General features: G+C 40.7%; 4 protein-coding genes across 7 annotated transcripts; 2 read left to right on the top strand and 2 right to left on the bottom strand.

Moving 5' to 3' along the window:
- Positions 1-2,887: 2,887 nt before the first annotated feature.
- LOC126796468 (cellulose synthase-like protein D3) lies at positions 2,888-9,732 on the bottom strand. Its single transcript, XM_050523296.1, has 5 exons — positions 9,710-9,732; positions 8,732-9,530; positions 7,312-7,813; positions 5,403-5,708; positions 2,888-4,840 (listed from the first exon to the last, which is right to left on the bottom strand). Exons 2-5 carry the CDS (start codon positions 9,517-9,519, stop codon positions 3,086-3,088), a joined length of 3,351 nt encoding a protein of 1,116 aa, XP_050379253.1. The 5' UTR covers positions 9,520-9,530; positions 9,710-9,732; the 3' UTR covers positions 2,888-3,085.
- On the top strand, positions 5,709-7,253 carry LOC126796467 (uncharacterized). Of its 3 annotated transcripts, XR_007672356.1 has the most exons (3): positions 5,709-6,143; positions 6,722-6,835; positions 7,114-7,253. XR_007672356.1 is itself a non-coding variant. In XM_050523295.1 (2 exons), exons 1-2 carry the CDS (start codon positions 5,720-5,722, stop codon positions 6,758-6,760), a joined length of 366 nt encoding a protein of 121 aa, XP_050379252.1. In that variant the 5' UTR covers positions 5,709-5,719; the 3' UTR covers positions 6,761-7,103. The 3 variants fall into 3 exon arrangements, 1 of the variants encoding a protein (XP_050379252.1); XR_007672355.1 differs by lacking the exon at positions 7,114-7,253 and having other exon boundaries at positions 6,722-7,103; XM_050523295.1 differs by lacking the exon at positions 7,114-7,253 and having other exon boundaries at positions 5,709-6,046; positions 6,722-7,103.
- A 3,285-nt stretch (positions 9,733-13,017) lies between the features above and the next one.
- On the top strand, positions 13,018-14,771 carry LOC126796339 (protein SUPPRESSOR OF GENE SILENCING 3-like). The gene has a single exon (XM_050523150.1). It carries the CDS (start codon positions 13,052-13,054, stop codon positions 14,543-14,545), a length of 1,494 nt encoding a protein of 497 aa, XP_050379107.1. The 5' UTR covers positions 13,018-13,051; the 3' UTR covers positions 14,546-14,771.
- Positions 14,772-16,045: 1,274 nt separating this feature from the next.
- Positions 16,046-21,201, bottom strand: LOC126796338 (cellulose synthase-like protein D3). Of its 2 annotated transcripts, none has more exons than XM_050523148.1 (4): positions 20,845-21,201; positions 19,664-20,486; positions 18,378-19,185; positions 16,046-18,004 (listed from the first exon to the last, which is right to left on the bottom strand). In XM_050523148.1, the coding sequence occupies exons 2-4, from the start codon at positions 20,458-20,460 to the stop codon at positions 16,244-16,246; spliced, it is 3,366 nt and encodes a 1,121-aa protein (XP_050379105.1). In that variant the 5' UTR covers positions 20,461-20,486; positions 20,845-21,201; the 3' UTR covers positions 16,046-16,243. The 2 variants fall into 2 exon arrangements, with proteins under 2 accessions (XP_050379105.1, XP_050379106.1); XM_050523149.1 differs by lacking the exon at positions 20,845-21,201 and adding an exon at positions 20,590-20,715.
- Positions 21,202-27,252: the final 6,051 nt, after the last annotated feature.

The following is a 27,252-nucleotide window of genomic DNA, read 5'->3' as shown; positions in this document are numbered from 1 at the left end:
GTTAGGCAGCTGCGGCTGTTGTACATTAGGTTTGTAGTAAGCGGACGAATATACCCTTACCGAGTACTTATGCTATCTCACATTTGCCCTCCTCCAAGATGCTATCTCACATTTGCCCTCCTCCAAGATTTTCAGACAATTTTGCCTTTATGAACAGTAAAGCGCGAATTCTTTGATTTCTTCACTGAGGGCAAAAGCGTCCATTCACTGTCATTTTTGAACAGTAATGCGCGACTCCCCAAACTCACCCAATAGTATATAGTAAATTTGTTGGACTCTCAGATGCATGTCAATAGTGCACTAGTGCATGCATGGCCCGGATACCCGAACCATTGCGATCAGCTGCGATCAAAAGTCACTTAAATGAAATTTTATTTCAACTCGATTTTGATAAGAAAAATTTTCGACCAGGATTTTCATTTAGATCAACTATGATTTTGATTCTGCAGGCAGATTTATTTATTTTGATCGAGTAAACAAGCACTGAATCTTTATAATACTTGAAGATCCTCAGAAATGGCATTAGAATTTAGAAGTTCTGTATGCTCTATCGGAAAGTCTGAATGTTGATCATCTAATGACTTACCCCACTTAATTACCTGTGTTATAGTTAGGTTTGAGCTACTCTTAGAATGGCGATTACCATATCTTTTTCAAAGAGAGAAATAGTTTAGCAATCCAAATGAAAAACAAAACTACTTCATAAGTTCATATATATCATTTGGCAAATCTAGTAGCTGGCGAGCTCATAGGTTGATGACATGATGTATACCTAATTTATTGGTGGTAACAGTGACAGTCAAAAGAACTAGCTAGCCTAAACATGTGTGAGTGGAAATGTCACTTGATGAACTATATTTGCAATTGCAGATATAATCAGTTTTCCATTTTTGGTGAATAACATGAGAATGGGAAGGTTAAAATTTTAGTAGAGTAATGGTTCTGCCTGGATATATTTAGTAGTGGTGAAGTGATGATTAAGAATTAAAGATCGATGCTTTTGACTATAAGTCTCTAGAACTGGTCGTTTTAGTGCATGGGTTTGCTAATTAACATTTAGTGAGATTATTGGTATATCTATCACGAGACGTAGTGCTACATCTTTTGGAAGTATACATATCATGTCTAATAGATTGATTCGACCGTATTAGATCAAGCGGAATGTTCGAAGACAAATGGAGTTACAATTTTCTGCACCATGACATGAATATTAAACTACGAAATTTAAGCCGAAGTAAATTATCAACAAGTTCAAGTACGTCGGCTTATGCCAAACACATAATGCACAAGATAAAGGAAAAGGAAAAGGAAAGCATAAGGTTATGAATTCCGGATGTTATCGTGGGAATGGGAAGCTAGCTTTCAGAGTAACCCGGGCTATTGTTTTATTTTAGAAGTTGAGTAATCAAATCCCTGAGGCTTTTCCTAGCTTAGCTTATTGAGATTTCAAAGATTTGAATTATGTTCCCTCGTATTGTATGTACGTTATTGAGACTTTTGTTTGCCACATGCCAGCATGACTGGGATCTAATTTCATTGTTTCCTTGTTTGATCCAATTGAAGTAGCAACTCATAGGTTTTGTTTGTTCTTCTTGTAATGATATATGCAGCTCCAGTTCGCATATATGTTTTCACTACTTTGTTTCATGACAACAATTGGGGTTTGTAGCAGTGTTCATACTTCATAGCGTGACTTTGGCATAAATGCCGATTTGTACCCCAAATTTGGCTGAAATTGTCAATTTGCACCCCGAACTTGCATTTGAGTCAATTTACCTCCTAAACTTAGTAAAAATTGCCGATTTACACCCCGAACTTGTATTTGAGTCAATTTACCTCCTAAACTTGGTAAAAATTGCCGATTTGCACCCCATCCGTCAAATTTAATGTTTTCAATCCAATTTTAAGTCACATGTCATGCATTTAAGGGGTAGTATTGTCATTATATATTTATTCATATTGAATAATGAAATAAATTAATAAAATTACTTAAGATGAACACTTGCTACAATGTTTGTTTTTTCGAAACATGTTATTGATTTATATATTTATTATTTTATGTGATATGATATGTTAAAAGATATTAGAAAAAATATAAATAAATTAATACATTGAAAATTAAAAATAAATGTGTGTTCTGAGAGAATTATTATTCTACCATTGTGTGTGTTAGCCTTATTAGGTTTCCTGTTAGAGATAGATTCGCATCTCTGTAATAGATTAGGACTTCGAATCCTACTGATTGTGGTTATGTAATGTCTATAACTCTATATATTGACCTCATTATCAATCAATAAACGGTTACGTTCTGTTCTATTATGTCGTTATTATTCTCGTTTTGTTCATCCTCTAACAATGTGTACATATAAAAAAATATTTATACACAACACACTATATTTGAATAGGTGGGTATATTGAATATATAATTCAAAGTAGGGTGAAGTAGGTAGAAAAAAAATGTAAATAAATAATTTGATTAACAAAATAATCCTCATTTTAAAGAATATTTTTATTTGTTTTTAAGAAAAATATAAATATAAAATGACAACATTACCCCTCATGTGTATAACATGTGACGCAAAATTGGATAGAAACAGTTAAATTTAACAGATTGGGTGCAAATCGGCAATTTTTACCAAGTTTAGGAGGTAAATTGAATCAAATACTAGTTCGGGGTGTAAATCGGCAATTTTTACCAAGTTTAGGAGGTAAATTGACTCAAATGCAAGTTCGGGGTGCAAATTGACAATTTCAGTCAAATTTGGAGTGCAAATCGGCATTTATGCCCATGACTTTTTATTCAAAAAAAAAAAGCATATGACGTTAGGTATATATGGACCATGGAGACAGTTCTTTAAACTTAAAAAAATTCATTCCTTAGAAAAAGTACTGATACATATCAGGACTGGAATTGTCCTCCCGTGTTGGACATCAAATTCAGATGAGTCAGTGAACAACACAAAATTGGAAAAATTTACACTTCACCTGAGACCCTATATGAACTCGTACAGGTGCTATCTGGCTTAATGTTGAAATTTAAGATGGACTTTTAAGACAAAAGAATAGTAACTTCAAGGCCAAGTAATCAAGGGAACTGGAATGACCCGCCAATTTGGTTAGTACCTGATGGAGGACTAATAGCCACCCAAAGGAGAGATATGGTGATTGCTATAAGACCAGACCACACAAACACGATGGTCGGCGTCTTCCCTCGCCTTCCCATCAGCCCTTTTGCAAAGGGATAGAGATGTGCCAGCACCCAAAAGCTGAAGAACACTCCTCCAAGCAATTTGCTCCACTGTGGTATGACACTATATACTGTTCGACAAACAGCAATGGCTATTCCAATCAAGTTTGTCATCATGATTGTAATTGGCGGTATCATTAGTGATGTCCATTTGAAGATATAGAGATCCACAAACTCATCATCTATATCATCGCCTCCGGATTTTGATGTCAGTGTGAATGAGATCTCTATTCCTGCTATGACCTTAAGAAGACCTTGAAGCACAGCTGCTAGGTGGGCGCTTGTTCCTCCGATTAACCAAAACTGCTCATTCCTCCACCACTCTTCTAGTTCGATCCCAGACCACTTGATCTCGAGCACAGCAAGAAGAATGAGGGTCACTGTTATGCCTAAAAGGTATACCAGGAAGGTTATGTTGAGGGTCTTCACTATGAACTGGCCCGAAATGAGTGAAAGGGCTGGAAGGAAGCAGTAGACAATGAGGAAAAAGGATGTGAAAGGGTACATTCCAACATTGAGGTAAGCTATCCTTTGCAGAAACTTCATTTTGGAGCTTGCGAAAAGAGCATTGTTTCGAGAAAAGAAAATCTCGACAGATCCAGTAGCCCATCGGAGAACCTGGTGAAGGCGATCAGTGAGATTGATTGGAGCAGTACCTCGAAATGCATCTCTTTTTGTTACACAATAAACAGACCTCCATCCTCTGTTATGCATTCTATAACCTGTTACAACATCTTCAGTTACTGAGCCATAAATCCACCCAATGCGTTGGCCCCATTCTGTCTTGTCCTCATACCAGCACGAGATGACACTGATTGCCTCTGCAACTGTTGATGCATCAAGAAGCTCGCGGGAAAATGTGAGTGCACCAGGTGGACGTCCATTTCTCAATGATGGATGATCAGCAAGAGGACGACCTTGAAATTCTGCAACTTGGATAGAGTCTACAAGGAAACTAGAGTTCCCAAACCTTTTAGGAATAATGGCAGTCATTTCATTATCATCTTCAAAGTCTCCCACTTGCATTGTTTGGGAATCGGTTTCAGGGGCAGAAACAACTGAAGATTTAGATTTCTTATTGCGACCACCACAGCAACAACCATTACAATCCTTCACTCGAGGGGGATCAAATCCATAAAGGGCAGTTCTTCGAAAGAGGCAACCCGTTCCAACATATACTGGACCCTGAAGACCATCAAGTGCACGCATATTGACATCAAAGAAAACAGTGTTGTGGTTCGCATAACGGTCAGAAGGGTCTATTCCTTCAAACCTCTGAGGAAACTGGACATAACCAATGCGGTCCCCACCACGATCCATCATGAAGCACATACCTTCTCTTAATGCTTGGGAATTATAGATGTAGTGGTCACAGTCAAGGTTGAGAATAAAGGGGCCATTGGACATGACGGCTGAGGCCCGAACCAAGGCATTCATAGCGCCAGCCTTCTTGTTGTGATCATAGCCAGGTCGCTTCTCACGAGAAACATAGACCAACATTGGAAGGCGGATGTCAACCTCACTTAGATCCATGGAATTTGAATCCACTGTTGCTCCTTTCAGTGGTTCATCACTAGGAGGTTTCAACATCACCTGCATATATTACAAAATTAGTCAATGAAGCTCCCAAATAAAACTGTGGAGCATTTAGCATTATATCCGAGTGTAGTGAATAAATGACACTAACAACTCACCAAACAAACAGTAAGAACAGTGAAGATGCTTGCTATAGAATAAATGGAGATGCATATATGAATGTCAGGTAAGTTACTTGAATGTGGATGCATAAATACTTGAGGGTGACATATAAAAATCTTGGATTATTAAACAAAAAATAATAATGATACAGATGACCAGCTTGTTATGAATTTCGATGTGGAGGCTTGTATAACAGACAGATTCTACATATACTGGTGCTTGATGTCCATTCAGGTAGCTAAGATGAAGAATTCTGGCTTCTAGCTAACCGTAATCAGATCTTGTCATAATCTAGGATTAACAGATCGTTAACTTTTTTCGAGTTTGATGTGCTTAGTCTCTATTTTTCTTTTTGTGCATCCATTTCAAAGTACATAACGACATGCAACAAAATTGAGAAAAACTAAGATAAAAAGGGCATGTAATTTTAAAAATAAAAGAAACATAAATCATATACCTGCATTATACTTGCATGATCACCCCTAGAATGCTCGGGGGCAGGAAGTGCCCAAGTACCAGGCCAATGTGTTCCATCAGCCATCCAGGTTGCTTTTGGAATCTTTATCTTATCAACTGCTTCATCATTTCCAATTGTTCTCCCGAGTTTCATAGCCTTCATCTCGTCCCTAGCATTGTAGGCATCTGAGCGTCTCCGGATTGAATCAGGAAGGCCATTAATCCTAACTTTATATTCATCATACTCACGCTTTACTCTCCTTCGATCTCTAACAAAATCTTGACGTACTTTGTTCTTATAAGGATCAGTGTTTTCAGATGCGACGCCGAGGCGTCGCCGGTGCGCGCCTTCAGGCGGAGCGAAGGAGAAAAGCCCTGCAGCTTCAAACCCAGGCGAGGCGATGGAAAGGCGACCGCCGGAGCGACGAAGCGACGGAGCGAGCGGCGGAGCGACGCGAAGCGACTTCAATCTCTGGCCTAGCAGCTACCCATCAGGAGGCTGTGCGCTGCTGGGATTGGGCCGAAGGGGACCGGACGGTGGCGGCAGAAGAGGGTGAGGATGAGGTGGAGTGTGACGGCGGCGGCGATGTAGGCGGGGATGACGGTGAAGAGGAAGGACCACGTGGAGCCCCAGGATTTATGAGGGTAAGAAACTGAATTCCTTGAGATTGTGTTTGGTTGAATCGCTGATGATTGAATCGCACTGACTGGGCTCGATTTCGTGTGAGAATTCGACGAGGTGGTATGTCTTCCTTCATTAATTTGATGGCTCATCCTATGAATTCAATCTTCAGTTCTTCACCCTTGTTATTGCGTAAATGTGCTATGTCTTCCTTCTCTAGAATTTTGGCTCGTTCTTGTTTGTTTCTGTTTTGGATTATGAGTTAGGAATCGTTGAATTTGTTTCTTTAGTTAATTGGGGCTGGAACACAATTGTTTATAGAAGAAACCAAACAGAGTACATTGTTGTTTCCATAGTTTACTATGTTTCTCGATTAGATTTGACATATGATTAATCACAAAACGGATAAAGATCACATAGTCATTGCTAATCCGAATGGGCAGTTTCCATACTTCCCCTTTTTGAATGTTGCAGAAACATCTGAAGTACTAGATGACTGGAAGAAGGCTTATGAATAAGATATTGGTGAATAAGTTTATAACTTACATAAGATTAGAACTGATTATATCATTTACAGATGATGCAGTTGCATAAACTGATATATATTTGCATTGCATTCATGGCGTTTTACTTTTGATTCTGAATTGTAGGGAATTCTGTTGCTTGTAAATGACAATTATTATGTTTGAATGTTTCAGTGGGAAATTTGGTCTTCACAGACATGGCAAATGCTGTAACTAAAGGGAACATCCGTGTGAAACTCATTTCATGTGGGAAGAAAATTAGTGGGATATCTGATCTTCAATCTGCAGGTAATACTAATGTCTTTACCCTCTAAGGGCTCATTTTAGGGTAATTTAACTCCTTTGGAAGACGGCCAATAAAATAGTTTGGGCTGCATTTAGCAGTGGACAATGTGAGAGGAAAAAGACCTTCCTATAAACTTTTGGTTCAATCTGTATTAAGCAGTTACCAATATATCATGTCCTTATATTGAAGAGAAAGAACATAAAGAGATGATAGACTAATAGGAGGGGACGGACTAAGGAAATATAAAACTTATGTAGTGAATTGGGAATTGGTGATGCAGGTCAAGGAAAAGATGGTTTGGGGCTGGGAAGTTTGATGAGAAATGGAATAGGCTCTTTAAAATGTATTGTATTAAATTAATGTTTGTTGGAAAGGCGATCGCCTTAAATCGCCTTTGCACGCCGATGCTTTCGCCTTGTGAGGCTTGACCATGTCGCATTCGCCTTCGCTTTCGCATCTGAAAACATTGATAAGGATCTCTCTTCAGACTGAAGTAAGATTCTGGGTTCCTTGGTTCAATGTTGTGCTTCCGACAAAAAGGTACCCACAGGTTAGCAAAACTAGCAGCTTCTGCCATGGCCTCAAATGTCAAAAGTGCACCACCATCATCTGAAACATAACATGCAAGCTTCTCAACTGGGTAGTCAGCTGCAAGAATCGAAAGAATAGTGTTTGCGGTGACAAGAGGCGGTTCTTTCTCTGGGTCTGCCGTAGAGACAAAAATGTCTATGCCTGGAAGATCAGATTTTCCAGTAGGATTGCTGAGGCTCGGTGTTTCAAATTTCTCTCTTAGAACATCGAGATTGGTACTGCGATTGATGGGACAAAGCTTTGGAAGCTGATCAAGTAGCCATGAGATGGCAAACCAGATTTCACAAACCACAGACATAGCCCACAACCAGACAGCATCTTCATTTGGATTTCTGACTCTCCATTGCAAAAACAATCCAAGCACCACCATTCGAATGAATATAAGAAGCCTGAAAGAATTTTTCAAACGACAGGAGAAGAAATATAAGCTTCTTTACACATTCTATTTTGTCACAATATGAACTCTATGGATTCCCAAAAACGGATATAGCAGTATAAGCAAGCAAGCTCAAAACAACAATAGTCGATCATCTTGGAAGCTGATAAAAAATGACATTGCTAACAAGTACTTTATATTGGCATTGTTGGCATCTAAGTATATGTTTTGTCATTACACAGAATTAAATTGAAACTGGAGTACTGGACTAACAATATCAAATTGAAAATTACACAGAATGAATGAAAAAATTAGTCAATTACTATCATTAAAGCTCGTGACAATGAAGTTCTGAATTCAAAATTGTAATTTTCTGTACTTGTACCCTAGTACATATAAATCAAGCTAATTTGGTCATTAGTAATATGATCAGTATCTGTGATTGTACCCTAGTACATATAAATCAAGCTTATTTGGTCATTAGTAATATGATTAGTATTATTGAAGCTCAGCATATGTATTATGTTTGGTCTATAGACTAGCTGGTCCCTTAGTACCATGTTTAAATATAAGTATTCAAGTTTTTTGGTCATCATGAATAAGAGTACGTAGTATCTGCAAAGTTCAACCTAAGTATTTTGTTCGATCACTAGACTAGCAAATCAAAGCAGTTAAAAGTCTAGATTATCACGAGTACAGCAATAAGGTTTGGAAATTCAGATTTACCAAAAGCATGTTATAAGTTCAAAATTCACATTATAAATCCAGAGTCTAAATTAGTGAATTTCAAGTATTTAAGATAAATATAACACACACATACATCATGAGACAGTAAGTCACAGACACAAGAGCCAAGTACAAATATATAAAGGTCTTGCATTAAAGAAAAATCTACACACCCAAACCATTAAAAATGAGCAACACTATTTACCTATATGGACTGAGAATTGCAGCAGAGATATTCAACTTTCGCGTAAGCGGCCTCCATTGCTTATCATGAAACACCATTGGATCTCCCCCAATCCCATCTTGACTCCCTTCCACATCAACCTTGGGCCAAATAGCATTCCCATATCCATAACTCCCCTTTGTCTCAAACAACCACTTGTTATGATCAAACTCGCTACTCTGCCTCCCCATCACCTTTGTCGACTTCATCAGCGACATCCTCCTCTCAGTTTTCGACATCTGCTGCTGATACTGCTTTCGATTATGCACCGCATACTCTGTCACATCCAGCTCCCTATAAGGCTCCTTGCAGCCAGGACACATGTGGTCACCATTTCTCACTGCATCCCTAAAACAGTCCACACAAATCTTGTAGTCACATTCACAAGGGACAATATCCAGCCCCCTCTCATCAGTCACCACCTTAGCATCACAACCCGGCACGGAGCAGAAAGACCCTTTTGCCCCAGTCATCTGGGGGTGATGGCTGGTCTCCGATTCGATGACCTTCTCCTTCAATTGGGCCTGCGTGACGCAATTGTAGCCGCCCGTGAAGAGAGAGCTGGAGACGAATTGGTCCTCGACTCTCTGCGAAGTGGAGTACTCCATGGAAGCTGACATTGGGTTGTTGTCTGGCGTGGAGGGGATGTGGACTGTGTAGGTTGCGAATTCGACACCTCCAATGTCACTGCCGAGGTCCTGGCTTGTTCGGCTTGAACGGCGAAGCCTAGGGGACGCGGTTGAAGTGTTGATTGGAGATTCAGAGGCCATAATTCATGAACCTGAGAAATTATAGCAACAACCTCTCAATTAAGAAGCAACTGAAACGACCTCATGGTTTGTCAAGATAGAACATTTGAAGTAATAAATGATTAACAATAGCTCAGTATGGTTCTCTATTCGGAAACAGAGCTTTCCAAACCCTCTGAGTCTCTAAACTTCCATAGTAGTACAAACTTACCAGATTGAAACTTCAACAACCCAGATTGAGGTCAACAGCTGAGACACACTTCAGAGTTTAAGCACAAAGAAGAGAAGGAAGCGTTCATGAGAAACGGGTGGGTTGGGTTTTGGTTTAAGACTGTGAGCTGTTATACAGTGGGAATTCTGAGAGAGATACATGGATTTGGTGCGTTATAAATGAAATTGCTTTGAATTCTGGTCGCTGTCTTATGGCCGTTGTGAGAGAGAAGATGGGCGGTCATCATTTTTGAATTATTTGACCGTTTGCAGACGTGGCCGCGGGGAATAGCGACCTTTTGTTTTCTTTCGGGGCAAAGGAGCTAATTCTTTTTTCTTTTTCCCGCTCAAGAAGACTCATCTTATGCAATAACAGCACAACACGTGTCTCCTTTTGAATTTCAAATTCGTCCAGTCTCACTCATTTGTCTTGTAAAACATTTATAATCTTCTTTCGCAAAATTTATGCGGGGTTCTTCTTTTTTCAATAAAATTGATAGGGGATGTGTCATTAAATTGTGGCGGTGAGTTGGGCACGGTTTGCCTTTAAAGTTTCGGGTGGTCAGCAGTTGAGCGCCACCAAGGGAACGGGGTTGTTGAAGTTTCTTTTGTTTTTGGCACGAAAGCTTTGTATTTGTTGAAACACTTTCACGTATGAAAGCTTGCCTGAGTTTTATAGTTCTTGGGATTTTACTAGTGTCAAGTAGCTTTAACCGTACGTTAGACTTTTTCAGTAGGGTTTGACGGATGGTGGTGAACTAGTTTCTTTCTTGTATTTCCATCATCGAAAAAAAAAGAAAAAGAGGATCATCATGGATCAAACACTTTTAATATTGTCTTGCATATGTTTTACCAAGTTAGTGATTTCATATTTTACAAAGATCTGCTTTTCATTTGGAAAGAGTGAAGCCGACATAACACCAGCACATGAGGGACATTAGCCCTACATATCATGTTCAGAGCTGCATGGATTAGTCCTCCATTGTTTTCCACCATAGCATATTCAGAGCTACATGGATTAGTCCTCCATCTTTTTCCAGTGTAGTCGACGTCCCTCATTCCTCATGTATCCTAGGACACTCCGGAAGCCATGATTGATCATTATATATATAATCTCTACATCGCCCTAACAGCCTCTCATACTAATACACAAACACCATGCATCGATGAGGGAAACCATGGTGCGACCATCAAGTCATACTGGATCGTTCAAGGGTGGCAAGATCCAGACTCTAGCTTGATCGACCAGAAGTACATGTCCAATTGTTTCCCCCTCCAACTTCGTGGTTGTCGCAGCCTTGGTATTTTAGAAACCTTCATAATCGCGCGTTCTGAAATTATTACTCTCCAAATCCCCTCGGCCCTCCTTTATTCCCTCGACTTGCACCTCTTTCATTGGCCAATGCGAAGAAAGTCGATCACCATGAGCTTGGACTTCCACCGGAGCTTTGAGATGCCACATAGAGCACCTTTCACTGTGGAAAAAAGTCGAACGCAAAGGCTCTTGCTGTGTTCAATCGTCCCACAAGGTAGAATCTTTGAGCAATAGGTGTCAGATATAACCTAAGTTCAAGGATACATCTGTTGTACACCTGCTGTACAACATACAGCAAGATCTGAAGGTGATAAAGAGGGAAGAATATAATGCACGTGGGGTGGTAGTATGATTATATGATGGATGCAGCTGATGTATCTTATACAGCAGCGCACCCTAGAATTTTCCTAAGTTCAAAGATTCTCCGGAAACTAAGAGAAAGCTTTGTTACAATTCGCAAGACAATTCGACCAAAAAAAAATCGCAAGACACGCACCCATAAAAGCTATTAAATTTGCGTGGTACGACTTTTTCTTCTTTAATTGAAAACATTGACCTTAGCTGGCTATAGAGGCGCTGCAATGTTTTTCAGAGCCATATTTCTTGTTATCAATGTCATAGAGAAGTTTTTTGTGCATGTATGCTAACCATTTTGGCATATAGTGTTCGAAAGTATTGTTATCATATGAGGTTGGAACTAAAGATGTTTCAAGGACTTTTGGAATATGTTAGGTTGATGCAACAAACAGTTTTCCTTTAGGTAAGGAAGCGATTATAATTTAATGGAATTTATTTTCTATAAAAAGAATATAACTAAATATACTTGTTTGTATTTTAAAATAAAAAGAAAAGAACCTGAAAGTGCAGAACGATTCATGTGTAGTGACTAGTCCAAGGAGAGATTTACATTGGAAATAAATATTGAAACAGTCATTGCCCCTTCATTAGTAAGAATCTATTTATAGTAATTACTAATTAGTACTATGAAGGATCCGACCAATAATTATACATAGATAGATGCGATTTTTATTTCTTGAGAGTATAATAAATTTGAAAAAAAAAAAAACCACTGCGACACCCCACACTATATAAGGTGACAGATATCACCATTCCACTACAACACCGAGTGAGCTCACAGGCGCAGCCCTCACCCGCCGCCGCTGTAGCTGTCACCTTGAGGAGAACGATACAAGGTGATTCTTCAACCCACTCCTCTCATTTCCAAATCAATCTAATTAATACATTCTTAGCATTAGGCCCATCTACATTCTCTGATTGTTTTAATCTCACCCGCCCTTTGGTTCAGGCTTGTTTGTTTTCTTGAGCTGATGATTGTGTTCATGACATTTAGATATGGTAGTGTTATCTGGGATATATGGATATGGGGGTATGTTGCTTTTGGTTTTTGTGTAAAGTTATCTGCTTTGTTTTTGTTTTGTTGAATGGATTCATGGGTTTATGGATATTGATGGCAATGAGAGCTTGGGTGTTTTCGATTTGGAATGAGTAGGTTGCTTTGTATTTCATTTGTTTTGTGTAATGGCTTTTCTGGGTCTTGAAGAGATCTTGTGTTGTTCATAATATGTGAGATGGGTGTTCCAGAGGTTTGATGAAGAGTGTTTTGTTGAATGGGTGTATGGGCATATGCCCTGGATAATGAATGAGAATGAAAGTGATGGTTTTGATTTAAAAGAGTGGTTTTATTTTTCTTTTTCAATTGTTATTTTTTCAGTGGTTTTCATAGGTCTTGCATTAATGTTGTGGATGTGACAGATCAGGTGTGTAGTTCAGAGATCGGCGGAAAATGTTGACTTATCTTTTGGTTTTTATTCATGCTTGGGTTTGAAATTTAAGTTTTATGAATAATTGTTCAGAAGTCTGTGTATAATGCTGATATTCTATGAGTTTCCATTCATACTTTCTGTACAGCTTGTCAAATGTTTCTGGTTATAGATGAGTTTTGACGGCATTTGGGGTAGGTACCTCTTTCCGACTGTGGAAGAAAATTTGCTGAATTGAGATTCAAGGATGAGTTCAAGAAGAGCAAACGGAAATGGGAGGGACAAGCAAGTCATTGAAGTAAACAGTAGGCAGCTGAGCCAAGGTGTAGCTGATCTTAGCCTGGGTTCGGAAGAAGATAGTGGAGGGTGGGAACAAGTTGGGAAGAAATCAAAGAACAGAACTGGAAGCAATGCTGCAAAAGGTGCCGAAAAGTCTAACACAAAAGCATGGGCGCTGCAAGATGTTCAAAAGGACAATGTGTGGAGTGGTAACAGAGGATCACAAGTTAAACCAGCTGGAAGAGGAAACTCAAGGCCGCAACCTAACAGTACCCCTCAACAAGGGATTACCCCTGCACTGCCCAATGGGTGGAATTGGAAGTCAAAGGTTGGCAACAGTGACAGATATGTGCCTGCCGCTGCAGCTTATCCTGCTGGTGACAATGATGAGTCTGATCCTTCGAGTGACCTTGATGATGATGACGACGATGACAATGATGATTATGATGACATTTTCAGTGATGAATCAGACTCTAGTCGAATGAGTCACGACACTCAAAAGAATAGCAAGTGGTTCAAGGATTTCTTCGACATTTTGGATAAGTTAAGAGTGGAGGAGATAAATGATCCTAATAGGCAGTGGCACTGTCCTGCTTGCAAACGGGGTCCTGGTGCCATTGATTGGTATAAAGGCATGCAGCCATTGATCAGACATGCGGAAACAAAAGGATCTAAGAGGGTGAAGTTACACAGGCAGCTTGCACAACTTCTGGAAGCAGAGATGAAGGTGCGGGGTACAAGTGCCATACCTGCTGGTGTGGTGTTCGATAAATGGGTGGTATTAAACAAGGATGACAGTGATCACAAAATTATCTGGCCTCCAATGGTTTTTATCATGAATACTAGACTTGAAAAAGATGCAAGTGACAAATGGAAGGGTATGGGCAATGAGGAGCTTTTACAGTGCTTTACCTCTTATCGTGCTCTGAAGGGTAAACACTCTTATGGCCCTGAAGGACACCGTGGGATGAGCACTTTGATCTTTGAGCCTTCGGCAATGGGTTACTTTGAGGCTGCACGGCTGCATAGGCATTTTGCTGAGCAAGGTTTGGGCAAGGATGCTTGGGATCATAGTCCTGTGTTGTTTCGAAGTGATAAACGACAGCTTTATGGTTACATGCCAACAAAACAAGACTTGGATATATTCAACCAGCACTCAGAAGAGAAGCTGAAGCTGAAATTTGAGATAAGGTCCTACGAGGAGATGGTGCTCCACCCCCTGAGGAAGATGAGTGATGACAGCCAACAGGTTAACTATATGAAGACCAGGGTGGCTAAAGAAGAGAAACACAGTCAGGGTCTAGAAGAAGCTCTTCGTATAGTAAATGAGAAGATGCTAAAGATACAGGAGGAAAATCGTGTTTTGAGGGAGAGGACCAGAATGCACTATGAACAAAACAAAGACGAGATGGATCTCCAAGAGGAGTTTTACAAAGATATGCTATCCCGTACCCAAAATTGATATGTCAGCTCAAGTCTATGAGTTATGATGACAATGATGAGTCTGATGCTTTGAGTGACCTTGATGATGATGACGACAATTTCGGGACTATGTTTTGCATTACAAGTGCTGTTTGAGTCGGCTTCTTTTTAGATGCTTTATTTCAAGAACAATATTAAATTTTGGATTTACAACTCCTCTTTGAATGGGGCAGCTCTGGCATCAGTTTCTTCATCAAGGCTTTATTTCAAGAACAACGTTTAGTTCTGCAATTACATCTCCTCTTTGAATGGGGCAGCTTGGGAATTGATTTCTTTATTCAGCTTATATTTTAAGAACAGTGTTTAAGCCTGTACTGTCTTGTTCTTGTTAGATACTATGAGAACCAGGCTCGCTTTATTCAAAAAGAAAATGAGAACCAGGCTTCTGAATATACAGTCATTTTGGATAAGAGTTTTGTGTTGCTTTAGGAACAAGCTGGTCCGGTTGGTTAACCGACGACGCTGCGGTCACGAGTTTAAACCTAACTGATAAATACAAGGATATGTGAGTTATTTTATAAATAAGAAAATAAATAATCTGACCTGTTGTTATTTTGGAAATCCAGACATAATAGTCAGTACTTTTTTGCCGAAGCTTGTTTTATCCGCTGTCTAGTTTCTAATTTTCGCTTGGTTTGTCGCTCTTCTTTTAATGATGCAGAGGGAATCGCAGGAACTTGGCCTAATGAATCCTCGGATGTTTTAGACCTTGGTAAAAACTTCAATGCTAAGGTTCATTCCCTTTCCTAATTGCTTGTGCTTTTCGCATTCCTTTCGATGATATCACAGTATTGATAGATTGTTAGATGTTATAACAGACGAGACTGCTTTGAGTTGTGACTAATTTTGCTTGGGTTAATCAGTTTTCCAAATGCAGTCTCTGGGAAAGTGGGAAGTTTTCCTATTCCACTGATGATCGATAACATCGTCTGAAATATCATTAGAAGCATCAAAACTTCATGGCCTGTCACATGAGCATGCCTGTATTACAGTATTAGATTTCCGTTGCTAATTTTAGACATCTAAATACTCGAGGGGACTAGTTCCTTAACTTACAGTTATGTCATCATTAGCATCTATTTTCATTACAGTTTTATTTGCTGGTCGTCTATATATACATACAAATGATCACAGGTTTGTGATCAATCCAAGCATCTTCTCCCGCTCAATTAACAAGAATTTACAATACCCCAAATCAATCAGACTTTTTAGAAGCCAAATCTACAACAAGCTTCTGCCGATCAATAAGCTTGAACCCCAAGGCAAACCCATTTATACCTTGATTCTCAACTCAATCAACTGAGCAACCAAAATTTAAAACAAGACTCCAACTTTTTTTTTCAAGATATTTGCAATCAGATTGGTGTATGCAGCAGAACTTGTCTAAAAGAACTAAGCAGGTATATTCAGAAAGTCACAGCGGGCCGAATAATGGAACTACTCAGCTTCTGATTGTTTTCAACGTATTGAAACCTGAATAAGTAATCAAATGAACCAATGTATATAAATCCAGTTTTCCTATGAACATCAATTTCAGAGTTAAAAAAAAAAAAAAAGATGGCTAGAAAATGTACATGTCACTGGAGAACCTATACGATTTGCCTACAGCTGCCTGGTTTAAGTCGAACTCACAAAGACAAAAGATGAGTGAGTAGAAATAATGTCATGACTCCAAGTATCAAGGGAACTGGAATGAACCTCCAATTCCTTCACTGCCTGATGGGGGACTAATAGCTACCCAAAGAAGAGATATGGTGATTGCTATCAGCCCAGACCAGACAAACACAATCGTGGGGGTCCTCCCTCGTCTTCCCATAAGTCCTTTGGCAAAGGGGTATAGATGAGCCAACACCCAGAAGCTGAAGAAAGAACCTCCAAGCAAGGCACTCCACTTTGGTGCATCACTGTATATTGTTCGACAAACTGCAACACCCATTCCAATCAAGTTGATCATTATGATAGTAATAGGTGGTACCATCAGAGATGACCATTTGAAGATATAAAGATCAACAAAATCATCATCTGTGTCATCGCCCCCAGATTTTGATGTCAAAGTGAATGAAATCTCAATTCCTGCTATAACCTTTAGTAGACCTTGGAGCACAGCAGCAAGGTGGGCACTTGTGCCACCAATCAACCAAAACTGCTCATTCCTCCACCACTCCTCCAGTTCAATTCCAGACCACTTGATCTCAAGCACGGCAAGAAGAATGAGGGTAATTGTTATGGCCAGGAGATATACCAGGAAGGTTACGTTGAGTTCCTGAACAATGAACTTACCAGTGAAGAGTGAGAGTGCAGGGAGGAAACAGTAAACAATGAGGAAAATGGATGTGAAAGGGTACATTCCGACGTTCAAGTAGGCAATCCTTTGGAGAAACTTCATCCTGGAGCTGGCTAGAAGAGCATTGTTTCGAGAAAAGAATATCTCAACAGAGCCAGTAGCCCACCTCAAAACCTGGTGAAGCCTATCAGTGAGATTGATTGGGGCACTTCCTCGAAAGGCATCCTTCTTAGTGACACAGTAGATGGATTTCCATCCACGGTTGTGCATCCTGTAACCTGTGACCACATCTTCAGTCACTGAACCATAAATCCACCCAACTCGTTGGCCCCATTCAGTCTTATCCTCATACCAGCATGAGATGCAACTAATTGCCTCTGCAACTGTTGATGCATCAAGAAGTTCCCGGGGTAGAGTAAGGGCACCAATGGGGCGTCCATTTTTCATAGATGGATGATCAGCAAGGGGTCGACCTTGGAACTCTGCAACTCTGATGGAGTCAACAAAGAGGCTTGAGTTCCCAAACGTTTTCGGAATAAGAGAAACTCCCATTTCTTCATTGTCATTGTCTAGATCGATCGATCCATCTTGGGAATCAACTTCAGGAGCAGAAGCAACCATAGATGTTTTCTTGCGCTTTGCAAAGAAACCACTACAGCAGCCATCACGTTCTTTTACCAAGGGTGGATCAAAGCCATACAAGGCAATACGACGAAAGAGACACCCTGTTCCCACATATACTGGACCCTGAATTCCATCAAGAGCACGCATGTTGATGTCAAAGAAAACAGTGTTGTGGTTGGCATAGCGATCAGAAGGGTCTATTCCTTCAAACCTCTGAGGAAATTGGACATAACAAAGGCGTTCACCACCACGGTCCATCATAAAGCACATGCCCTCTCTCATTGCTTGGGAGTAGTAGATGTAGTGATCACAGTCAAGATTGAGAATGAAGGCCCCGTTGGACATGATGGCCGAGGCACGAACCAAGGCATTCATAGCACCAGCTTTCTTGTTATGATCATAACCAGGCCTCTTTTCTCGAGAAACATAAACAAGCATGGGAAGACGGATGTCAACCTCACTCAGATTCATGGAATTTGAATCCACTTCTGTTCCTGTAAGTGGCTCGTCGCTAGGGGGTTTTAACATCACCTATAGAAAATTAAAACCAGTTAGTAGCAGCACATAGAAGTTCACAGCAACAACTATAACCAAAGCCAAAACAAAGAAACCAGTTTTTCATCTAGTTCATTATCTTTGGTGATCAAGGCACGTTGTGTTATAACTAAGCAATCAATTGGAACGAACACACAGAAGAATAAATCCAATCTACTTTGGGAAATGTTACAAGAAAGTGCATGTCCATGATGCAAGTAATCCATTTATTAGAACAGAAATCAGAAGCGTTTCTGTTGCAATTCAATGCAAATGCAATATAACAGACAAGTTGATCGGAATATGGCAGTGCTAATTGATCATTTGGCAAGCACACATATTAGATTATGCAAAATAAATTTATCCATACCTGTATGATACTGGCATGATCACCCTTGGTATGCTCAGGGGAAGAGTTCACCCAAGTACCAGGCCACTGTGTTCCATCAGTCATCCAAGTTGCTTTTGGGAGCTTTAAATTTTCCACTGGTTCATCATCTCTAGTCTCTCTCTTAAGTTTCATAGCTTTGATCTCCTCTCTAGCATTAAATGCATCGGAACGTCTCCGAATGGAATCAGGAAGACCATTAATCCTAACCTTGAATTCATCATACTCACGCTTTACCTGCCTACGGTCCCTTACAAAATCAGAGCGTACTTTATTCTTATAAGGATCTCTCTTCATGCTGAAGTAAGATTCTGGGTTCCTTGGCTCAATATCATGCTTCCGACAAAATGGTACCCACAAGTTGGCAAAACTAGCAGCTTCTGCCATGGCCTCAAAAGTCAAAAGTGCACCTCCATCATCCGAAACATAACAGGCAAGCTTCTCAACAGGATAGTCAGTTGCAAGTATCGAGAGAATTGTGTTTGCAGTTACAAGAGGAGGTTCTTTCTCTGGATCTGCTGTAGATACAAAAATGTCTATCCCTGGAAGATCAGATTTTCCAGTGGGATTGCTGGGATTTGGAGTTTCAAACTTCTCCCTTAAAACATCGACATAAGCAATGCGATTTATAGGGCACAGCTTTGGAAGCTGATCAAGTATCCAAGAGAAGGCAAACCAGAACTCACAAATCACAGACATAAGCCACAACCATACTGCATCATCATTGGGGTTTCTGACTCGCCATTGCAAAAATAATCCAAGGGCCACCAGTCGAGCTACTACTAGGAGCCTGAAAAAATAAAACACGAGATAAGTTTAAAATATTTGCAGCAACTAATATTAAACAGCTCTAAAAGAAACCTTCTATGCAATGAGTTTTGTAATATCAAATATGAGATAAGCACAGAAAATACAACAAATCGCAGAAATGGATCACTGGATCTGGTAGCAAATATTCAATACATGGGCTAATATCAGCTGCAACATTTGTGAACAAGTCTTAGTTACAAACTCCATATTTTGTTGAACACAAAACAATAAGATTCTTACACTATGCCTGTATTCATAAATTAAAAATAAGAGAGCTAAGCAAAAGAATTACCATGTTTCATGTGGTAATTTTACTAAGTTGCCTAGCATCATATCATTTTTGTGATTGAAAAATCATCACAAGGAACTTAAAAACAAGCTATACATGCTAGGAAAAAACTGCCAAACCCAAAATCACCATTTCCAACTAACAACAAACGTCAAGAAAGCAATCTTACCGGTATGGACTAATAATTGCAGCTGAGATTGTCACTTCACGCGTTAGAGGCTTCCATTGCTTATCTTTAAACATTTTAGGATCACCCCCCATCCCACCATCAAGACTACCACTCGCATCTTCCTTTGGCCACATAGCATTTCCATATCCATAACTCCCTTTAGTCTCAAACAACCACTGATTCTGATCCATCTCAATGGCCTGACTCTCCATCAATGCTTTTGACTTGATCGACTTTGATTTCATAAGTGACATCCTCCTCTCCGTCTTTGACATTCCATCCGTCGACAGACGTTGCTGCCGCATAGTCACGCCATACTCATTCATGTCCATCTCCTTATAAGGTTCCTGGCAGCCCGGACAAATGGTCTCACCATTTCTCATAGCATCCCTATAACAATCCATACATATCTTATAACCACATTCACAAGGCACAATATCCAAACCCCTCTCATCAGTCACCACCTGAGCATCACATCCCGGCACAGTACAATAAGACCCCTTGGCCCATGTCATCTGAGGATGGCTGGTTTCGGATTCAATCACCTTGTCCTTCAACTGTGCTCGCGTGACGCAGTTGTAGCCGCCTGTAAACAAAGAACTGGATGCATATTGGTCCTCAACTCTCTGAGAAGTTGACCGCTGCAAGGAGATTCCGGCGGGCTGGTTGTCCGGTGTGACGGGTATCTGGACAGTGTAGGTTGCAAACTCAACACTCCCTATACCACTGTCAAGGTCATTGCTAGTTTGCTTGAAATGGTTAAACCTGGAGGTTCCATTTGGGTAATTAGAGGCCATATTGTTCACAACAGCATCCAATCAACCTGAAATTCAAAACCCAAATATTCAATCAACAACTGAATCAAAATCTCAATTATAGAAAAACTCAAAAATCTCGAAAATCAATGCAAAACACAAAACACAAACCCAAGTAGAAGTGAAACGAAACAGAGATGAATCTCACTAATCTCCAAACCTCTGTTCTGTTACAAACAGAGGAAAACCAACCAACCAACCCTCCTCTCTCTCTCTCTCTCTCTCTCTCTCTCTCTCGAAGATAAAACACAGTGTATCTCTTTCTCTCTCTCTCTCTCTACAAATCTAGAAGTTAAAAGCAAAATTATGATGATAAATAAAGGAATGAGATAAGGGAAGGAGGGTTTTGTTAAAACGAGAGCATACCAAGTGACACCAATTCTTCACCAAATATGTAAGACAAAGCCCGAATCCTCTGACACTTTCAAAACTCTTGTTACTGAGCAAAGACCAAGTCCGACCTTCAGTTTCAAAATCTTATAACACTTCCAAAGCACAAGTGCATGCAAAACCCACTTCTTCTACTTCTTCTTATACCCCAAAACACAGTGCCGGCAACCCAACAAGCTTCATCATCATTTTTTTTGGTTTTGGCGAGTTTGGGTTTGGTTCTTAGCTGATGAATAATATATGAAGCCAATCAGAGGGCGCCGGACTCGGTGGTGATTCTGCAGACAACTACTGAGACAATGGGAAGAGAGAAGAGGAAGGAGTCTCTTCTGTGTCTGTAAGTAGAAGAATGGGGTTTTTTGGGTTTTATAGGGGACAAATCGGGAATTTTGAGGGTGGGATTTTATGGACATTAGGAAATTCTAACGCGCCTGCGATCTTTGTGGGGATTTGGTTTACAGCTACATTTTTTTGTTTTGTTTTTGGTTTACAGCTACATTTGGTGATGTTGTAAGCAAAAAAAGAAAGATGGAAAATCACGACTTTTTTATTATCTCCTAATTTGGTGCTTAATTGATTGAGATTATTAAGCCATTTCTCTAATTACCCAAACAAATTTATTTCAACCAAAGAAAATTACAAGAGGAGTAATCATTATCTATTAAAAATAAGGAAAGAAATAGGCTAAAATATTTGGAAACTCTTAACGTATTCTATAAATGAAATATAAATAAACTGAGTTGAGAGTAGTACAAAAATGATCATACTCAGCTCCTATGTTTTACTAAGCTCCAAGCACAGCTCCTACGTATTCTAAATAGCTCAACATAAAAAAAAATTCCACTCTTTAGTTGAGTTCTATTTGTACGTTATAGAATTCTAAGTATTCAATCTCATCTTGTCTCTTTTATGCAGTGTATCGTTTGCAATTGTAAATCCCTAAGTCAACCAAATAGAGAAATTGCCTCATTTGATGAGCTAATCCAACCCTCTATTGTAATTGAGAAACATTAGTGAATTAATCACCTTGATCCAATCCTTCTCTTAACAAAAACCTGATTATAAATTTATAATCAACCATCTTTTGCCCTATATATGTTTCACCTTTTGATGAAATAGTTTGTGATCTCCAATTGTTGTTATCAGAAGGTGTAATAAGAATCGACCAAATTGAAAACCGTTGAGGGTGGTTGTAAGTTTGTGACCTTGTAGGGGATGTTTACGCTTTGTTTGAACACGAGCTGTTGATAGTTGTATTTCCACACTGCGTGAGCTAATGAATTGGAACTTCTATCCTTCTTTTCCCTTTCCCTTTCCCTTTCCCTTTCCCATCAATAGAAAATATAGAATACACACATACACTCCATCGCTTTCTTTTAGGCATGCCCGTTCGTCTCTCTTTTCTAGCGTTTTGGTAATGAAAATCCCCTAAATTCAAAACTACGAAAGCATTGAATAATTTGACCCAACCCATGTTTGGTGATACTAGTATGAAAGCCAACGACGGTGGAATTGGAGCTAATTAGTTTGGTGAAATTGCTTAATTTTTGGTTGAGATATAGCCTTACTCTTTTTTTTATTTATTTTTTTATTTTTTTGTGTGGTGATATAGCCTTACTCTAAGATCTGTTGATCTTATCTTCCCTCCGTTTCCCCTTTCATACAAGCAGGTTATTATTTGTCCTCCGTGCTAGCACTTGCCTTTTGGTTTTGGACAATTATCGTTGTGTATTTGACTTTGATTATTTTGGTGGGTGTGTTTTGTTTAACAATTCGTAATTCCAACACGTATGTTTTAAATATCTTAATGTTGCACAAGAAGTGGTGTCATCAATATGTTACTACCGCATGAAGAGATGTCAAAAGAATAAAAAAATTCACAATGAGACCAGGGTACCAACAATGCAAACACTCTCGCAACATTGCCCTTTGAACCATCTCTCCTCTTTTGTAAACTCTGTCTTTGAGTACTCGACTACATTATTACCGGTTGTCAATTGATTTATAAGCAAGTATTTAGAATTTTAACTTTTATGAAAACATTGTACTGCATGTTTCATTTGATTTTCATAGTCAAATGAAATTGTTCTATTTTAATATATAAAAATTTATATCATTAATAACATTTAAATGTTTGAGAATGAATTACTTGTATATTATTGAATGATATGGGGGCCTATATATAGGCATTTACAACACCACAATCCCGTAGAATTCGGAGTCCTAATCTACTACGGAGATGCTAATCTATCTCCTAACAGGAAACCTATTAGGCTAAGACACACACAAGGGTAGAATAGTAATTCTCCCGGAACACTCTCCCTTGTGTCGCATGCCTAGGTTGCATGGCGCACAACGTTGCCTCGGTAAAAACCTTGTCAAGCAAAACAAAAACCTCTTGGGTAAAACAAAAGCTTGATCGAAGGGAAAAAGAGCACAACGCACCAACTACTTAAGGATCTTAACATGTGATGTAGACTCCCCCTGAAGTCTACCAAACTCTAGTGTTCCGATAAACGACGCATGCCAATGCTCTTCACATGTTTCACAAAAGTAGATTTAGGCAAAGACTTGGTGAACAAATCCGCAACATTGGATTCTGAACTCACTTGATTGATCTGAACATTCAAGAACTTCTGTTGTTGAACATTGTAGAAGAACTTAGGCGAAATATGCTTGGTGTTGTCTCCCTTGATGAAACCTAACTTCGTCTGCTCTATGCAAGCAGCATTATCTTCATAAATGCACGTAGGTTGATCAGTTGTAGAGACTAATCCACAAGAATCACGAATATGGCGAACAAGTGATCGTAGCCAAACACATTCTTTCACTGCTTCATGGAGAGCGATGATCTCCGCGTGATTCGAAGAAGTAGCAACAAGAGATTGCTTTGTGGATCTCCAAGATATCGCCGTATTCCCAATGGTAAACACATAACCGGTTTGAGAACGAGCCTTGTGAGGGTCAGAGAGGTACCCTGCGTCGGCATAACCAACTAACAAGTTGTTTGGAGTCTTTGCATCGGGGGAAAGAGCTGCACGGGACCGGTGGCTGCTCTCGGCACCGCGCACGGTCTCCACGCCATGGCTGCCGGCGGCGTCGCTGCGGCGTACGGCGGCAAGGCCGGGGTCGGCGACGGCGGTGGTGTGGGGAGATACCGTGGCGGTGTTCTCTCTGCAATAGGGGTAGAACAATCACATGTCAAGGGAACCTTTCAAGTATCGAAACAAATGCTTGATTCCATTCCAATGACGTAGCGTAGGTGCGGAGCTAAATCTAGCCAATAAGTTCACTGCGAAAGATATGTCCGGTCTAGTGCATTGAGCAAGATACAATAGTGCCCCAATCGCACTAAGGTATGGAACTTCAAGACCAAGAACGTCTTCATCATCCTCTTTAGGACGGAAGGGATCCTTCTTGATATCTAGACTTCGGACGACCATGGGAGTAGACAATGGACTGCATAGATCCATATTGAAACGTCGAAGCATCTTCTGCGTGTAATTTGACTGATGCACTAAGATGCCGTCGGCCCTATGCACAAGCTCAAGGCCGAGACATAATTTCGTCCTCCCTAGGTCTTTCATCTCAAATTCCGACTTCAGATAAGACACGGTCTCTTCAATCTCATCAAGAGTACCGATTATGTTCATGTCATCAACGTAGACCGCAACGATGACGAATCCGGAATTTGTCTTTCGTATGAACACGCATGGGCATAGTTCATCATTCTTGTAACCCCTTCTCACCAAGTATTGATGCAACCGATTGTACCACATTCTTCCGGATTGCTTTAACCCGTACAACGAACGACGTAATCTGACTGCATGAGCACTCCGTGGTCTGGAGGCACTTGATGGAGGTAAAGGTAGTCCCTCAGGAGCTTTCATGTATATCTCTGCGTCAAGATCCCCATAGAGATAAGCTGTGACCACATCCATAAGCTGCATGTTTAGTCTTTCGGACACTACCAGACTAATAAGGTAGCGGAAGGTAATGATGTCCATAACAGGAGAATAAGTCTCTTCATAGTCAATACCAGGTCGTTGTGAGAATCCTTGTGCCACGAGTCTTGCCTTATAACGCACGATCTCGTTCATCTCATTACGCTTACGAACGAAGACCCATTTATGTCCAACAGGTTTGACATCTCTTGGAGTCAATTCAACCTTTCCGAAGACTTCTCGCTTCGCTAATGAGTCAAGTTCTGCCTGGATTGCTTCCTTCCACTTCGGCCAATCTGCTCTGCGTTCGCATTCAGCTACAGAGCGAGGTTCAACGTCGTCTTCAGATATGATCTCAAGTGCGACGGAATAAGCGAAAACGTCATCAATGCATGTGGTGGCTCGGTTTCGGACCGACTGCTCACTTGTGTAGTTCACTGAGATTTCGTTGTTCTCTGGCATCAAACAAGGTTCCATAGCGTCCCACGGAAACACTTGAGTTGATTCATGGACATAGCTGTAATCAAAGACAACTTCATACGATGGTGATTCATCGTTGATGACGCGCTGTGCCTTAGTCATTCGCTTCTTTCTAGGTTTTGAATCCCTAGAGTTTATCGGTCTTCCCCTTTTTCGTTGAGGAGCCGAGGCCGAAGCTGCTCCATGCTGGGCCATCTCAGCATCGTCGCCATAAGAGGCGCCGGCAACACCACGGCGTACGGTGGTGCCGCCGTCGGCCTCCGTCCCACTGTCAGGGGCGGTGCCAACGTTGCTAGGTCCAGGAGCTTGTCTTCCACGCCCGTATTTCGGGACATCCAACCGTGCCGGTATGTTCGCAGCGGGTATGTTTGATCTCGTCACTTTAGCAATATCTACAAAGCCGTCAGGCATCGAATCCGCGACTTTCTGGAGGTCGATAATGCGTTGCACTTCTAACTCACTTTGAGCAGTGCGGGGATCATAATGAGACATAGTGGGGACACACCACGTCAATTCCTGACGTTCATTTGGAATGATAACATTCCCATCTCCCCCTAACGACGGGAAGCATGTCTCATCAAAGTGACAATCTGCAAATCTTGCAGTAAAGAGATCTCCGGTGGTTGGTTCTAAGTAGCGGACAATCGTTGGGGAATTATAGCCAACATAGATACCTAATCGTCTCTGAGGACCCATCTTAGTACGCAGCGTAGGCGTAATAGGCACATAAACGGCGCAACCAAAGATGCGTAAGTGTGAAATATTGGGTTCGTAACCAGTTACCATCTGGTACGCACTAAACGCTTGGTTAGCCGCGGGTCGGAAACGAATAAGTGTCGCTGCATGCAACACTGCATATCCCCACGCAGAGACCGGCAGGTTAGTACCCATAACCATTGCCCGAGCAACAAGCTGAATACGCTTGATGGTAGCCTCTGCTAGACCGTTCTGTGAATGAACATGAGGAACGGGATGTTCAACTTCGATCCCAATAGACATGCAGTAATCATCAAAAGTTTTGGAGGTGAATTCTCCAGCATTATCCAAACGAATGGATTTGATAGTATAATCGGGGTGGTGAGCCCGAAGTTTGATGATCTCAGCTAATAACTTAGCAAATGCAGCATTCCTTGTGGATAGCAATGCGACGTGTGACCAACGCGTCGATGCATCAACCAATACCATAAAATATCGAAAAGGTCCGCATTCTGGTTGAATAGGTCCACAAATGTCACCTTGGATACGTTGTAAGAATGGAATGTTCTCGGTTGAAGCCTTAGCAAAAGAAGGACTTCCTTGAAATTTAGCAAGAGAACAAGCTTTGCAAAACGAGCGATGGGCATCAGAAATTGCCATGGAGGCATGTGAAAGCACGGGAGGCATCACAAGCTCCTGTGAAGGAGGGGATGCCGCCACCGACGGCATGAAAGCCGTAGAGCTGCCGAGTGAGGCATGCTCGGCCTCACCATGCGGTGCATGGGTCGGCACGGCCTCACCGTGCGGAGCACGGGTGAGGTGATCCTCCAATCGCTTCCGGGACTTGAAAAATGGATGACCATGTGAATTCTTAAGAATTCTGATCATCATATCACGTCCAGGGTGCCCGAGACGGGCATGCCAAAGCATATAAGAGTCTGAATCACAAAAGTTGCGTTCAACCGCATATGATTCAAAGATCCGAATGGAAGTAAGATACAAACCATTCCCAAGACTCTTCATCTTCTCTAAGATGCGGCGATGGCCTGCTTTTTCAGAGGTAACGCAAAGATATTCCTCTCCATTCTCAACATAAGTATCGAGGTGAAAACCATTGGCACGTATGTCCTTAAAACTTAGCAAGGTGCGGGGAGACTTCGGCGCATAAAGAGCGTCTACGACGTTAAGAGTCGTACCATTAGGCAACATGAAAGAAGCAGTGCCTCTTCCTTGAATGATGGATTTCGAGCCAATCATTGTAGTC

Source organism: Argentina anserina, chromosome 5 (genome assembly GCF_933775445.1).
Source record: "Argentina anserina chromosome 5, drPotAnse1.1, whole genome shotgun sequence".
Classification (NCBI taxonomy): domain Eukaryota; kingdom Viridiplantae; phylum Streptophyta; class Magnoliopsida; order Rosales; family Rosaceae; genus Argentina; species Argentina anserina.
This window is presented reverse-complemented; position numbering and strand designations above follow the sequence as displayed.